This window comes from Platalea leucorodia (assembly GCF_965183815.1).
Source record: "Platalea leucorodia genome assembly, chromosome: 1".
Taxonomy (NCBI): domain Eukaryota; kingdom Metazoa; phylum Chordata; class Aves; order Pelecaniformes; family Threskiornithidae; genus Platalea; species Platalea leucorodia.
The window spans coordinates 4,914,214-4,931,661 of record NC_138823.1 but is presented as its reverse complement, the minus strand read 5'-3'; the positions used below and the strand labels follow the sequence as shown (position 1 = coordinate 4,931,661).

The window sequence follows — 17,448 nt, the reverse complement described above, 5'->3', positions numbered from 1 at the left end:
TGCAGAATGCCCGGAATGCAAAATGTTAAAATATAATGCACTGGCTGGAACTACAGGAGGAGCAAGAGAGTTTAACAGTAACTGAAGTCTTTGTACACATACACAGATAGGCAGTCCCCAGCTGAAACACGCGCACACAAAAGTGAAGTATACTTTTAGCATATTATAATTACGCTGACAATGGAAAAATCCAGAATGAAGTTACAGACCAGAACAAAAGTACAATATACAGAATAGCTTCATTAAGACTGTACTAATCTCCACCCCTTCCCAGGAACACCAAAGCTACTAAGTTTATCACAACTGTCAATATCATACCTCAGGTGCTCCTGCTATCTTCAGCTGCAACATCCCTTTTCTGTCCTTGTCTTCACTGTTTGAATACTGAATAGTTTGCACTTGATTAAAGTCCGCTAGATGAGTCGGCTGCAGAAAGGCAATGGAAAAAGTGGGGAAAATTTCAAAATTACAGCAAAATACTTTGCCTTTATTCCTGATGTTGCAAAAAGCACACGTAGACTTTGATCTCCAAATTACACTTGCAGAAATCTGTTCCTCTGTTTCCTTCTACGGTTTTGTTAGGCTTTGGCTAACACCACATACAAATATCCACAGGATTTGCAAAATGAAACCAAGCACCAAGTTTGCCTACAGAGGTCACTGTTGAGTAACTCCAGGCACAGGCTAAAATATATAGTGGAAACCACCTCTTGGAGGTCAAGACAGAAAACTCAACAGGTTAACCACATGGAAGCTGCCCTCACAGCATACTTAACACACCTCCGGACTGCTTTAAAAGGTATGTTCTTACCTGGCTACACATTGCTGATCGCCAAACTTTTTCACCACCTCTGAATGAATTTCAACAGAAGTTAGACATGGGCTCAACTTAAGTCAGGACTGTAAAGGTCCCGAACGTTTTACTAGAAGAACCTGCCTGAACAGGTTCTTGCACCACGGAGGTGTACAGAAAACACTGTAATACAGTCAATATCAGGTAAGGAAAAGGCTATTAAGGGTGTGAAGTAAAGCAAATAAGCCAGCAATGACTGCACAAATGCTAAACACTAACTGATTAAACAAGCTCTTCATTTACACATTCCTAAGAAGAGAATAATTTAGAATAATTTGCATGTTTCACTGTTAAAAAGTCACCACTAATGCTTCAAATTCTGCAAGTGAGCACTTCACTAGGTACAAAAGCCAACAAATTCAGTGCTAAGGCTGACACTGTCTCTCTACGTAACCCAACTGCATTTCCTCCGATCCCAAATCGTGAGTTAATATCTGAATAACAGCTGTAACGCTGAATCTCCCAGCTCTTCTGTGTTTAGCTCAAAGATTAGATTTGTCATTTCCCTTTGTGTGAAGTTCAGTTCACAACAGGTCATGCTTGTTAAGACAGTAACTGAGAAAAGAAAACAGAAGTAGACTTACATTTGCACCTTTGTCTGTAAGGTAACTGATTCCTTCTTCTGGGCCAATTGCCAGTTCCACTGAAATAATCCAGCTTGACTTCAGAATCGAAGGAGAAAGACAGGGCAAAATTTCAATAGTAAGACAAAACCTTGCTATGGAACACTATTCTCCAATGTTATAATTACAGTTTTTAGTAATTAATCTCTAGAAGCTTTTAAACTCTTCAAACAAATTAAAATACATTAAAATAAAGTAATTCTATAAGTAGCAAAACTCCTCATGACTGGTTTCCTGGGGATCCCTGCTACGCAAAATGCGTTTCCATGTGTTTTATCTTAGGTCTACATAAGAACCATATATTTCCTATATTTCCTCTTCTCCTCTCATGGACATTGATGCCCATATTCTAATTTCTACTTGAGTGTCTATTTTCACAAAGCTTGCAGACTTAAGGCCCTTTCTCAAAATTTGTTTTAAAATGATTAAAAGGTGTTAGAGTAAAACTTAGAAACAGAAGCAGCTGAGAAGTCTCATTTCCTCATGAAACCAGCTTAAAAATTGCTTGAATTTCACAAAGCACCAATAAAGATATTTAATAATGTACAATTCTTACCCTACTAATGAATGGTGCTTTTTTAACAGTCAACTGAGAAAGTTCTAAATAAAATCAATAAATATATATTTTTTTTAATGAAATCCAATCGTGTCTACATCAAAACAGGAGCTAAGCAAGCAATTAGTTGCAGAACCAATCAAAACCAATTAAGACTCATAACTACAGCATGTATTGTGGTGACTGTCACATTCCTCTACTTACACCGAGAGCACACTTGAAGCATTCCTTGTCAAATCTGTACACTGGAGAGAGGATCTCAAAGAATTTCAAAATACTTTCTTCTCTATTGAGGTTGGCAAATTGTCGAAACGTTTGTTGGATTAATTTTCGTAGTGTTTTGGCCTGTGTATTAAAATGTTTAAAGATCAATTATTTTAAATGTAATCAGCAATGGTGCATTTTAGGAGTTTCAGTCACTTCACATCACTAAGAGTTTCTTTACCAATGAGATGCAGACAATTCTCAAGGAAAAAAAAAGAGCTTCAAAATGTAAGTAAGTTCTGCCTTCTAACTTCTGCTTGGGAACAAAATTATTTTTGCTATATATTATAGATGGAATATCTAACAAACAATATTTTTAATAAATTATAATAAAAGACAACATGTTAACCTTTGCAGGAACTATTTTTTCTAGATTCCTCATTTCTCCCAACTTCTTAACTGTGTACCAATACAAAAACACAGCAACCTACAACTTCATACTAGGTTTTAAACTTACATCGCCATTCTCTCATCTGGCAGCAACAACCCAGCTGTAGCTGTATCTTAATCTCTGCGCACAATATTTTAGACTATCCATAATACAGTGGATTCTTAAAGTCTGATAATATTCAAAATAGCTTCCATATGAAAAGCTAAAATTTAAGTAGTAAATTAAAAATTAATGTAAAAAGTAAAACAAACATTTAAATTAAATTATTTTAACTGTATTGCATATCATTTTATTAACTGTTTTCAGGGTAGAAATATCCACTTAGACCAGCACGAATCATCCTCCCAGCATCTGGGACAGTGGGACAGAGCAAGACACCTAATTACATATCCTGAAAAAGAAAGCACGTAGAGGATACAAGCAGGCTTTCAAACAACTGTATTTAAAAAAAAAAAAAAAGGCGGGGGGGAGGGGGGAATAACTAAACTAAGACTTACGAAACGTGAAGTATCTGCCTGTATATAATACATAATCCCTGGGAAGGCTGCCACTCATATGAAAATAAAAAGAGAATCTGAGAAGCAATCTCTTTAGCATTCCCGAAAACTAAGCAAGCAATCAGGAATCCTGAATAAAACCATCTGTTTCTGAACACTAGAACTCATCTAGACAAAAGCGCATCATGTCCCCCTCCGTCCTCATCGTCAGAGCACAGCTCTGCCCTGTGAGCAGTGCAGAGCCAGGTGACCCACTGCTTTTTCGTCGCTGCTTACATCACATCGTGCCAAAATGTCAAAACCACAAACACATCCATTCTTTTTCCCTTTGCCAAAGCTTGACCCGTGTCTACAGTGACTAAATGGGTTTAAAAAAACCTTAGTAATACCCATTTCTAATATATCTTCCAACTAACAGCAATGATACAAGGCAAAACCATGCTTATTTTTGCAATATGTCACAGTTAAGACAGGAACTACCATTGCTCCTCTACCAAAAGGTATCTGAATGTCCTATTGTAACAGCATTAAAACTCTTCACTCTTTCACGCTGCCTGTAACAGCTCCAGGCACTATACAAATATAAACTTCCTTTTGTCGTTAGCACTTCCACTCCAGTTAGGCATTCATTTTTAGTGAGCCTTTAAAGAATATTCAGAAGTCTGAATAGCCAGAATTTTTTAAAAGAAGCATTCAGAAAAGAGTTACTCTAATAGCAGTGACCCAAGGGTGTTGCATACTCACATACAAAACGACGACCAGTTCTGCAACAACACATACATGGGTTGAAAACACCCCTCAGCTCAGCACATAAACTTTGCGTTATAAAGTTACCAAAGGAATCTGCCATTTTGTTGTAATTTCAGATTACCGCGTCACTTTAGCAGAACCTTTTCCCAACTACCAGGTGGATCATGAACAGGCTGCGGATACTTGGGTAGGATAAAGAAAGCACCTGGCAGTCAGGAGGCCCTCCCTACTGCACCCAGAGCTGCCTCGGACTTCGTTAGGGCTCAGACGTACTGTACCGGACCTTTCTCTTAGCTTCCTTTTTACAGAGAAAACCAACGTTAAGGGAACTGAAGACCTTAAGCTTTAACTGAATACCTGAAAAATACCAGGAGCAAGACACTACAAAAAGAAAAAAATCTGCTCGCTCAAGTCGTCCCAAGTGTTTCAACCACTCAGTTGCTGAAAGATACTTTATTCTGCCCGTGGTTTGTTCTCCTGGCCTGTTTCAGCATCATCTTGTCTTCCATGCATAATGGCATGTGTCATTTGGCTCATTTAAGTCCACCAAGAAGACTTAGTCTTCTCTTTTACTTTGAGATCATTAATATGGTGTAAACATAGAAAGTAAGTCAGAAAAACACACCTCTTCCATAACAGAAGAGAGCCACTTGTGAGAAATATCCGCAAATGACAACTTCAAGGGAAATGCACTGAAAATTTGCTCTTAAAGTATTTCCTAAGAACATTTTTTTTCCCCTCCGCTTTTGCTCAAGGCATGCTCTAGAGTGATGGGGAAGACTCCTAATTTGCAAACTAAACACAATCTGGCTTATATCCATTTCCCTGCATCCTCTCTGCCCCTAGTTGCTGGGTTTAGTATAAGCGGATTTTTTCCCCCATGGTGTTTGCATACTTGATATACCTACGTACAGAGAGCATGGCTTAGCAGTCACGTCATCTTAGAGGCACTGTTCCCTCATTTACTGCGCTAAACGCAGGAAGGATTCTTATTCTTCTCTAGTGAAGGGATGAAAAGGAACGCCTGTTGACTCAATAACTCCTCCTCTGTACTTTAATTAGGCTGACTTATTCTTTCTTGAACACAGATAAACAGAACTATTTGCAGTATATATGAAGTATAGCGCATTGTCCAATGACTTTAATGTTTCCTCCTGGAGAAATCTCCCTAGACACCTCCTGGGACACCACTTGCTCTCTTTTACAACGTTATGTCTTACAGACACTCTGTGATCAGCTAATATATACATGTCTTTAAACTCCTGACTTTTTATAATTTATTTAATGAGCTCCCCAAATAAAGCTGAACTTTCTGGTTTTATACCCCTGTGTGTATCACCTCATACTTTGCATGTTAAATATTTTGATTTTCATTTTTCCAGCCTTCTGGTCTTCCTATCCATAGAGCGATATCCTCTGTATAGCTGGCATCTCCTAAATGTATAACATCAACAAATTTGATTACCACTGCACTACACCCTAAGCTTTACCTCACTAATAGACAGCAATAATTAATCTTGTATTTCATGGCCGTGAGGAGCCCTCCTTTGCCTGCCAGTTCAAAATCATTGGTGTTCACAAAGTGGAAGAGTCATTTAATCATTTGAACCAATCCTAGATTATTTTTAACAGGGATTTCATTTTCATTAAAAAGCAGACCCATTTTTCCTTCCCTTGTTTTTCCTCTTCATGTGTCCAACATTTTTTTCAGGTCTTTGCAAGGTTCTACTCAGCTTCACCTTCTGGCAACTCTTGCTACTTCTTCCTGCTATTCTCTCCATTTCATGATTTCTAAACAGCAGGTTTTTCTGTTGGTCAGTTTTCTGGCTCCATAATATCATTTTTGAGATAGTTATTCATTCTTTTACATCAGGAGCCTTTCACCACAATTTCTCCCTTTAGCAGAGAATACAGTTTCAGATAATTGCTTAAATTAAAATGCAGATGGATTACTTAAATCCACTTGACTTCATTAGCTTCTGATTTTCAAAAGTCTTTTGAAACAAAACCTCTTCATGACAGACCTTTTCTGTTTATCCACTTAAATCACAATGTAGAAACTTTCTAAATCTGAAGTTGAATTGTATTATTTCTATAAAACCACCACTGCTTACCAAAACCAGCTCTAAAATACCAATTTATGATTTATACTTTCACATATGAATGGTAAGAGATATTTTACCAAGACATTCATATCAAGACGGCTATAGCTGTAAAAATACTTGATGACCATTCTTAATCTCCCTTTTCAAAACGTGTCGAGAAAAATTTGCATTTTTTTACTCTGGGAACATATGGACTTCAATGGAAGCGAGATTTGACTAACGTTTATAGTCTTAACTAGGATTAACATAAGTGGAAATTTCTGGAAATCTTCATTTAATGAGTCGGATACAGTCTTGAGCAAAGAAGGCAGAATTTGGTTTATCGAGCTGCCATTAAAAATATGCTGTTTTCTTATATGTCCCCTTCCTCTTTCTCCAGAAGTCTCATTTCTCTTTTAGGAAAAACAAACAAAAAAAAAAGTCATTTGATTCTAGAGGATCTGAGGACTCATTTTGAACTTTTGGCCACAAAGTTGGAGAGGTAGAGGTGCCACAGACATCACTACTACCTTAGTTCTGCCAGTTGCACACCTGTACTATCAGGATTTATATCCTACCAATTTGATATGGTAGCTTTGATATTTTTTCACCAAGACGGGACAACTGCCCAGCAATTCCCTTATGACTACACAATGAAAACGATAATGCAATTTTCAGATTTCTGACACCCCCCCCCCCCCTTTTTTTTCAGTAGTATACAATTCACTGGAACTATAATTACCTTCACTGAATCTAGTAAACTCTTCGGAAAAAAACGTCTTAAACCAACATCTTTCCTGAAACAAAAACACACACAGCATTAACATAAAAAACATTGTGCAATATTATATTGCTCCTTTTCAGGGTGGTGCTTTGGGTGTGATTTTGTTTTGTTTAGTGTTTTAACTAGCACATGCTATATTGAATGATTTTCATAGTAAGGTCCTCGACAATCTCAGAGAAACAAACACAGCACCATTAAAATGCTAACCGCAGCCACGCCACAGCAAATGCGGGACAGCAGTATCTTCTCGCTTAAACTCAAAAGGATATCGCATTTACAACAGGTACCTGGTGTGGAAAGGGTATTATTTGAAACGTTGGCTTGGGCACAGACAAGTTTTGAGAATAAAAACTGTTCTTTGTACATGTTTTAATACTTTAAAGAATATCGAATAAGTATTCTTCCAGCATGGAGTCGGGTGAGAAGGGAACAACATGAAAATGTCAAATTCTAACAATAACCTATTAGAACTGAGTAGAAGATACAACATAAAGGAAAGGAGTTCTCACGATATCACCTCAGTAAGAATGTTGACTGCCATTCCACTACTGTTTTACCCCTTGCAGCACTGTAATTAAAGTTTTTTTTTTTCATTTCTACGGTCACTTTTTCCTCATATTGAGCATCTATATATATTAAAATTCCCAGCTTTTTATTGCAAGTAATCTCACCTTTTGCATCTGTAAATCAAGACCCTAATTCTGTCTGTGAGCTCAGATTTTGCAAAGTGAATTACATCGAGCTCACTTTCACACTTATAAATAAATAAATTCAAACTAGTTTGAAACCCAGAGCCATAAGGATTAAATATTTTTTTGTGGCTCAGATGCGCCTAGCTTATGTCTGACGTGTGTATGTATCACTACAACTAAACATTAGCTTCAAGAAAGACGCCCGAGAAGGTGCCAGAGATATGTTAGTGCAGAAGGAGATCGTTATACAACCAGGTATATCAAATCTTGCATGACCGTTAACTAGTTGTATAGTATTACCAGGAAATTTGCATGAGAAAAAGGAAAAAGTAAAAGAAAAATGTAAATAGGAAAAGGACTTCTATCATTGCCTCTCAAAGGCATTACTGACTTCTCTTCCTTTAAATTTAAGAAGTTACAATCTCTTTTGAACAAACACCCTTATCTGCTTCTGAAATGAGTATGGAAGAAAGCTTTCCATGACTGCATGCTTCGAACATAAACAGAAATACATCTGGAATTCTTACATTCGGCAAAGAAAAGCAAAGCTGTTAGCGAGCCCGATATACACAGTATACATTTACTGCTACCTAACGGTGCAAGAAGAAAGCCAATACTAAAGTTAATGTAAAAAGCTTACTCCAAATAATAAAATAGGGTATTTTTAAAGCTCTCTAAAGACAAGTAGTATACAATTTCACAAAACATACTAAAACCATCCTCAACTAAGAGGAGCAGAACGTTCATGCGCAGGAGCGAACACTGGCATCTGTGCAATGACAGTAAGCTGAAAGATTATAAAACTTTCATAAATGTTAATTCCTTCAGTGCGTTTCTTCTCAAATGCAAATTATATGCCGTTTATCATCCCACACAGTTAAATAAATCTAACACACTATTACCATCTAAATAACATGCAAAGACATTTTGACAAGGAATATATTAGTTTAGCATTAAGCATTTGAGAGAGAAATGGTGTTTTCAAAAACGAAGCACCCTACATCACTCCAGTATTACTCATTTTAACGGTACTGCAGCACAGGGCTGCGGCAACCCGATTCACTTCGTTATTAGAGAGTCGTGGAGTAGCCTTTTGTACAGATCTGTATGTAACAAATTCAGAAGACATTCTTATGCAGAGTACAACAAAAGACAACTCAATAAAATTTCTTAATAAAGCATATCCTGCGTTCAACTGAGACGGCAAATTTATTTACTGGAGGAGAATTTAACATAAGAAGCATACAGATTTAATGCCGTCATCAATAACAAACTATGGGTACCTATAAATAAGAGAATAAGCATTGGAAATTGGAACATATAAACAGTTTTAAACACACAACCCTACAAACTCCTTCCCTTCCTTCCTCAGCTGCACTGCGGGGGGGTGAAACGGCCAGCTTGGGATACACACCAACTCCGGCCTCCAGATGAAGAACTCGGGACATCTGGTTTCTGATTGCCAGTAAGAGATAATTAGTAGTGAGATCCTGGTTCATACAGTTCTACTACAGCTTTGTATTTAACCTCATCTACTCCATCCTACTTGACCGCTTAAATGTAAATTTACTTTTTTTAATGTGTAAACTTCAATAGGATTAATAAAATACCAGCTACAGATAGGTGATGCCGCTTGTCATATAATGATAAGCAGCTTTAGGCAACATATATCTTTATTTCTATTTTTCATCTCAATTGGAAGTTACAACAAAAAAGTAATGTTAGATTAACATAATAGACTTTAAAATGCTTTTTACAAAATTGTGGCTGCAGCTGTTCCTTCATATAGCTCCCATTTTTGTACTTGTAATTATCCCCGTTCTATGCTAACAGGCTTCACATTTATTATGAAAAAATTCTTCTTTCATTACATGAAGGCCCAACTATTAAAGGCTACTTAACAGTTTGATTCTATCTACCATTTCCCATCCAGATTTGCTCTTGTATGAAAATCTGATCAAAGACGAATATACATCAAATAGACATCTGACAAAGACAGGCAAGAAGCAATCACACCAAATGCAAAAAAGCGCCATTTAAAAATTGCACTCAGCTGGTTAAGTACCTCATGATGTACTAAAACTAGGAAAAAAAAAAAAAAAAAGCCCAAACAAACAAAAAGCCTCACTTGAGAAATAAATATTACTTGTGTAGATAAACCTTTACAGGCTATTAAGGTGGTAAGACTGAATGAATACATTTTGGGGATCGCTGGCACTTTTTGCAGATTCTTAGTCGCTTATAATTATCTATAGCCACTTTAAGGTGCTTTTATCCTTCATCTCTCCCAGCTAAATCCTATACAAACCACATCTTGCTTCTCAAAAAAAAAAAAAAAAAAATCTTGACGTGCACAATTCTATATCTCTAATTTTGCACGGCATTAGGCTGTTAGATTTTGCATATCAGGGTTTTGCTTCACTTTGTCTTTCACAGCAGGAATTAAGTTATTTCCTACCAAAACAATTACTGCTTGGAAAACACATGCACTGAAAGAAACAAGTCACTGTTAAACTGGAAGCAGCCCCATACTGAGTCCTTCAGGAACTCTCACCTGTTGCAATTATTAATTAATACTTTGTGTCATCTGTTATGACCCTTGTTTCCTTTGTCTCATTGTTTCCAAAGTCGTTAACCTAATTACTAATCTTTGTGGCTTATAAATTGCTGGCTTAAAAATACCTTTCTCAAGTTCTTGCTGGAACATATGTAAACTGCAACCGCTGTAATTCATAAGGTCCCTTGTCCCAAAGAGGATGTCATGGGATCCGAATTTCTCCGGGTCGCAGTACTTTCAGATCTTTTTTATATCCCCTTTTAGCTTTGTCTGCCTGTTCATGCTGTTCATCTTCCTTAGTCCTTTCTCATTTTATTATGCATTTTCTCAACCAGGGTATTTCTACTAGTGGCTACTGACAGAAAACTAAAGTCCTTCAAAAAAACCGTAATTCAAACAAAAACAAAGCTTCAAAAATTCTGCACAGATAGAGGAGCAATATATAAATAGCATGCACTATATAAATAAGCAGGCAATTTGTTGAAGTTATCTTTACCTATTAAAATCATAGTTTCATCAAAAATCCCTGTGAACTTATTCATTGTGATGAAAAATCTTATCTTCCACCTCCAAATTCTCTAATTTCACATCTCTAAAAGTTAGCACACATGTTTTATTAAAAATAAAATAAAAAAGAGACTTCACTGCTACACCAACCTTTTATCCCAATTTTACATTAAACTGTACGGCATCTTTTCACAAAGATAATCAGTAGTGAAGAGCAGATCATCATCATCAGAGTAACCAAAATACTTTCAATATAAGGATGCTTCTTGGTCTTCTTAAAATTTGTGATACATAGATAAATAATAAACTTGCTAATTGCAAGGTCACAATTCAGGAAATCCACATACTGAGCAAACAGAAGAAAAAATAATACCACAAACATTTGCAAGTAACTCAAACTTTACCACAGATGAGTCACAACTGAAGAATGCAACTACGCACAGAAAACCATTTAGAAACAAAATCACCGTAGAACTAGACTTGATGAACCCATAAACATCAGCAAAATTGCAAAAAAATCATAGTAAGCCTCATGATCAAGTTTAAACAACTCCAACCTTGTTTCCCTGGACCAGAGTTAAAGGTGCTCTTCCTACTTCTATACCTTGTTAGGTTTCATCATCCTTTTCTTATATTAAAGCACTCGAAGATCTCAACAAACTTCGTGGAATAAAAAATTACAACAGAAACGTTCTGTTATTGAACTGAATTTGATGTTCCTGATTAAAAAACAGTTCAAGCGTCAAGCGAGAACACAATACTTACTCTAATACTTCATAGTTGGACTTCTTTTCTAATGCATTGCCTCTCATCTCTCCGTAGGATCTCCTGAAGTCAGGAAAAATATTTGAAAGCGACAATTATTGGATGATCCAGCCTAAAACTACAACATCAATGTAGTGAAATCTTTCAGAGACTTACCATTAGAAAACACTGGCAGAACGAATTCAAATATAAATATTCTCCTACCTCAACAGATCAGATTTTTATATTAGAAAATAATTTCACGTATGGAACATTGCACAGGACTATAGTAGTACTGCATTTTTAGAACCACTTTAAAGCAGCTTAACTACACTGCTACCACAAGAAGTGATCTAACCTGCCCTTCAGCAGCTCCTTTCTACCTCCAACAACATCTCCCTCCTTTGTAACAGCACTCACGTCTGTGCGTGCACCAGGGAGAACCAGAGGGAGCAGGGAATGATGAAAACCAACGGTTTCAACCCAGACATGTCCACATAAAAAAATAAATTAATAAATAAATCAAGAATGAGTAGCTGTTGTTGGGAGAGGGCTGGGATCGTTGTTTTCACTGAGAAAGCGGACTAGTAATGCTTATGGTAAGACAGTCTTAGTAGTCATCTACTAGAAGTACCTCACAAAAATGCTCTGAAGAGCCACGGCATGAGAACCATGGAAAGCGGGACTTGACTGACAAAATAATCATGGATGATTATACTCATTACATGTTTTGAAATAAGGCACCAACAATTTTCTAAGCGTGTATGGAGCTTGCAGTTACACAAAGAATTTTTGTTTTCTCTGGTGCCACTGGCAAAACTTACAGCAAAGACACCAGGTTCTCCTACGATACGTAGGCAATTTCGTAAGCCTAAATTTTGTTTTATTTTGGAAAGTACTGCTCAAAGGACGCTTTTGTCCTCTGCTAACAAGTTTACATTTGCCATTAATTTCTTATCAATTTTACTTCTTCCCTAATCTCCCTGTGCGAGACAACAGCATAACTACGGCAAATGTTTCAGGCTGGAAACTCTCCATAAATTAGCAAAAACCAAAACATGCCTTTCAAAAGCTGTGCTGGGAGCTCTCTCAAGGATCTCTTAATCTGATAAATTTATCTTTATTTTCCAGCTGTCTATACAGTTGACAAGAACACCAAAAACACCCAAAAGAATCCTTAAGATTTAATAATTTGAAAACAGCACATTAAAAATTGAGTAAATGCAGAGAAGAAAGGTAGTAGCATTTATCTTTAATAACGTTCTTTAGGATTTATATATGCACAATGACAAGACTATTTGCTAAATAACACCACAGATGCAATTTTTTTTTCAGTATACTTCACTGTACTCTACAGGCCTTTGAATTATTCAGACAAAGAATTCACCCAAAAGGCAGTATCAGGATGTAATTAATTAAAATTTTAAAATTAATGTTAATTTAAAAATCACTAGAAATTGGTTACAACGCAGTCTATTCAGTTTTTCTTCAAACTACTTTGTAGCAAAAAAGTCTTACGATGTTTTATTCAGCTATACTGGTCAGAAATCAATGAACTATAAGCAGTTTCAAAATTAATGTATATATTCTGTCAGAAACATGTTGAATAATAAATGAAATTATCAGCTTACCGGATTTCAAGGCAACCTAGTTTCAAAGCAATTTCCTGGTCCACTTGATCTGCTATTTCTAACATATAGTCATTTTTCACCTACAGCAAAAGAAGTAGGTACGCATCACAGAAAGATCAGTTCAGTGCCGATACAGACTAAAATACTGCTCCAGCAACTACAGAATAAATATGTCTTAAGTTTAATTTTTTGGAATGACTATTTTCAGTGCATGAAGAGAAAAAATAAGTTATATTCATATTTTCCACAAATGAGCTGCACTTTGAAACCCGTTTCAACTGCAATGAACTTGATAAAAAAAATTTTCCTCATCTACATCAGTCTTACCTATGTTTTATTAAATATAATCAAAATCTGCACAGGAGGCTGAGCAGATGGTCACACCTGCGTTCAAGATATGTGAACGTATGCTGTATTCTTGAACTATCAAAAGTTTTTAATTCTGTAGGTGCATCTAATCATGCATGTAAAACAGACAAATGTCCACGCATTACTGTAAAAATAAAAATAGCAGTACGTTAAAAAGAGTAGTATGTGAAAATCATACTACATACCGACTTAAAATAACGTTTGAACTAGCAAGAAGAAGAAACAAGTGTAACTAGATGGTTACCATCTAAAGTAGGAAATAAAACAGGCCAAGGAGTGTGCTCTGACCATGAGGCCAAATGCTTATGGCCAAATCATCATCCCTCCTGAAGCGGACGGTTGGGCCAAACCAGCGCATTTGGACCACTGCTGCAATGCAACCAGCCCCAGCTCTGCTGGGGCACAGTCCAGAAGAGCGGTAAACTGGGATGTACAAAAGCTGTACCGCAGAGCATGCCAAGGATACAACAAGATGGACTATGGGGGGTCAAAGCTTCATCACGTGTCCTGGACTTGTTTTATTTACTAATATCAATGTAGGCAGCAAGCCTACTTTTTAGGTAATACTTCCACCGCATTAGAGTAAGGCATTTATACAGTTATTAACAAAAAAAAGACACTAAGAGAGAACAGAACTAGTGCCGAAGAACTTAACGGTGCAAATCCTGTCTTCTGTGCAACATGCTTTTCTTACCGCTAACATAGCTCTACAGAAGTACAACTTTTCTTTAACGGCTCATGTTATCCTCAACCTTAGGAAATCATAAACTTGCTGTTGAGATCCTAAAGCCTAAGATCCTAAAGTTGCAGAAAGTCCTGAAATATCACAAAAATCCACATGACTGACTTGCAGATCAGAGAGGAGATTATACATGATGAAAGAATATACTTCACAAAATGTTTTTTGAGTGATGACAAGTTTTAAGAAAAACTACTTCAAACTGCTACCGCTATGAAATTCATAATTTAAAAGATAAGGAAGTGCAGCAGCAGATTCAACAGCTGGAGGTCCTCTCCAGTCAGCATCCTCCCAGTAACACGTGAGCGTGCACCATAGCACTCCCTCACCACCAATACGACAGCTGGATCCAGCCCTAGACTACAAAGCAACAAATCCATGAGACCTTCCCAGTTATGAAGTGCATGAAAAATTTCAATTTGTTATTGAAAGATGTGGAAGAAGAAATATGATAAACTGTGAAAGAGTGAGAATAGGAATTATTGCAATAGCTGCAACATCAGGAGAAAGCTTCTTGCATTTGGACTCATCCATTTTAGGACAAGAGGGAACGGCCTCAAGCTGCGCCCGGGGAGGTTTAGGTTGGATATTAGGATAAACTTCTTCACGGAAAGGGCTGTCAGGCACTGGAAGAGGCTGCCCAGGGAAGTGGTTGAGTCTCCATCCCTGGAGGTATTTAAAAAATGGATAGATGTGGTGCTCGAGGACATGGTATAGATGGACTTGGCAGTGCTGGGTTAACGGTTGGACTCGATGATCTTAAGGGTCTTTTCCAACCTTAAGGATTCTATGATTCTATGATCCAGGTACTCAACATGTTGACAAAACAATAAGCTCTTAACCCTTCTCAGTTCACCTCCCACAAATACTAGTGAGACAGACAGAAGAAGAAATAATTGTTCTTCAGGATAACGTAGTTTGCAATTTGTGTCCACATATGGAAATAGTCATTCTGTATTCCCATGGTAGAAATGCACAAATTAAAATATGTAGAATTTATAATTCTCCTCTTCTTCATTATGCTTACAATTAAAAACCACAGCTTCTCATATGAAACAGCATTCTATTTGAGTTTTTCTGGTAACATTTACAAAAATTTATCTGATCAAAGGTTAAAAAAGAAAGCCCTCCAAAACCACAGACTCTATATGTAATTACAATGGCTGTAAATGATATAAACGGAGAGAGATGCATCTTCCAGGAAGTCAAGACGTTTTGATTCTATATTTTCATTCAAAGCCATGACCGTCCCTAAGTGCGGAGTCCTGTGTGTTAGTCAAGCAAACAGTCGTTGCTCTGATGGATGAAAGGTCTTCTAATTTATGAAATCATTTACAGACAACCATGTATAAATTAGAGAGAACTGTCCATTATCTGACCACACACATTATGCGTATCTACAGTACATATCATGTTATCTATTTATTTCTAAGATACGGCAGACACATTCCGTTCATCTGAAAGACTCTGCAAAGAAGGCACTGCAGAAATATTTTCTGCAGGGGGAATTTAGGGTCCTATTCTTCAGCACCAGGTGTAAAACACTGCCTAATGTTATAAAGTGACTCAAGAGGCACCATTGAAAAGAGCCTGGCTCTGTCCTCTTTGCCCCCTCCCTTCAGGTACGTATATACATTGATAGGATAGTGATAGGACAAGGCGTTTAAACTGAACGAGGGTAGATTTAGATTCAACATAAGGAATTCTTCACCATGAGGGTGGTGAGGCCCAGCAACAGGCTGCCCAGAGAAGTTGTGGATGCCCCATCCCTGGAAGTGTTCAAGGCCAGGTTGGATGGGACTCTGAGCAACCTGGTCTAGTGGAAGGTGTCCCTGCTCATGGCAGCGGGGATGGAACCAGATGATCTTTAAGGTCCCTTCCAACCCAAACCATCCCATGATTCTATAAGATCCCCCCTGAGTCTTCTCTTCTCCAGGCTGAACAGTCCCAGCTCTCTCAGCCTTTCTTCACAGGAGAGATGCTCCAGGCCCTTCATCATCTTCATGGCCCTTCACTGGAGTCCCTGCAGAAGCTTGATCTCTCTTGTACTCAAAGTCATTACAATGCCTGGAGGCATTTTTCAAGAAACTTGGCAATCCAGAAGTTTGGGCATTTCTGACCAGCCTGTACTGCTCAGTATCAAGTGCCAAAATGGCAAAAAGTTTCCCTGGAAAGGGCACTTCTGGAAGCAGGACAAGAAAATGCAGATATTTTGAGTAGTATCTTATCTCAGCTAGCATCGATTTACAATTAATCTTCATTTTACTGCAGAACTGCACCTGTTAGCAATGGTATAGTATTCCACTAAGAGAAAATCTTCTATAACCATGGTTTTGTTTAACTTTAAATCAGAGCTACCATCTAGATGCCTTCATAAATGGCACAACATAATAATTTAAACAGAAAATTAAATTAGAACTTCTGTTGATCAGTAAGGGTGTGAAACCTGTCCTGCATTAAAACTGTCAGACCCAAGCTCAGAGCATTTAAATCAGGAATATAATTTTTCAGGCTCCCATGTTATTACCATAAATGCCCTCTGCAGTAGCCATAGTGGCAAACAACAGAACAGTACTCCTTGGCCCCAGGTCTACACGGGGGTATTTGAAAAGTAAGAAACAAACGGAAAATGCAAATTCTACATGAGTTCAGTTCTTATATGGATGCCCCAATTCCAGAAATGTATCAAGTTAAAAGAAACCATCATCAATTTAGTTCTTGTTTGTATCATCCACACCAAGGTTTAATAAACTTTAATTGTACTTTAAATACAAGCTTTCATTTCATTCTTTTTCTGAGAATTCACCTTCATGTATAGGCCAAGTTAGTTCACCTAAAAAGCTAACATACCTGTTCACGAAATCCATTAGCTAGTCTGCCTTACATCCACCCAAATCAAATATCCAGTAGCTAATGCACTTAACTAAACTTTTTAAAAAACAAAAAAAAAAAAAACAAAAAAAAAAAAAAAACAAAACCCTACACATTCAATTTTTTGAACCATTTCAACAATTTTGCGTCACCAGGAACTTTCAGAGCTGTTATCCACCTATTCCTTAAGGCATTCAGACACCAAAAAGAACTGACTGTAGCAAAGCATTTTTTCAATCCTGATACATAAAACACTCCATTGCAGAAACTATGCTAATTTGAGGCTACTAGTATATCATGATCAAATTTGTATTCACTTATTTTCACAGCTCATTGCCTTGTAGATCCCAGTACTGAAGTACTTCATTTGTTAAACTAAACAGCTTAAGATCATCTTCAGTTTCATGCAAACATATTTTAAAACGCTGCTAGGCTCAAGTAACTACTATTCCATAAATAAATAAGCAACATTACCCAAACATTTAAAGTTTGGAGTTTCTTTCCTCTTGCCCTCTGGCTTGCGAGCTTTCACAAAT

At 37.2% G+C, this 17,448-nt stretch overlaps 1 protein-coding gene across 3 annotated transcripts in view; it reads right to left on the bottom strand.

The window, feature by feature from the left end:
• Positions 1-17,448, bottom strand: part of PTK2 (protein tyrosine kinase 2) — a 227,826-nt gene that overhangs the window by 84,501 nt on the left and 125,877 nt on the right. For all 3 annotated transcript variants that reach the window (XM_082317407.1, XM_082317406.1, XM_082317408.1), the window contains 6 exons: positions 12,934-13,013; positions 11,324-11,386; positions 6,761-6,815; positions 2,237-2,377; positions 1,438-1,515; positions 319-426 (listed from right to left, as the gene is read on the bottom strand). In XM_082317407.1, the coding sequence (XP_082173533.1) occupies positions 319-426; positions 1,438-1,515; positions 2,237-2,377; positions 6,761-6,815; positions 11,324-11,386; positions 12,934-13,013 (525 nt within the window). The remainder of the gene's footprint in view (positions 1-318; positions 427-1,437; positions 1,516-2,236; positions 2,378-6,760; positions 6,816-11,323; positions 11,387-12,933; positions 13,014-17,448) is intronic.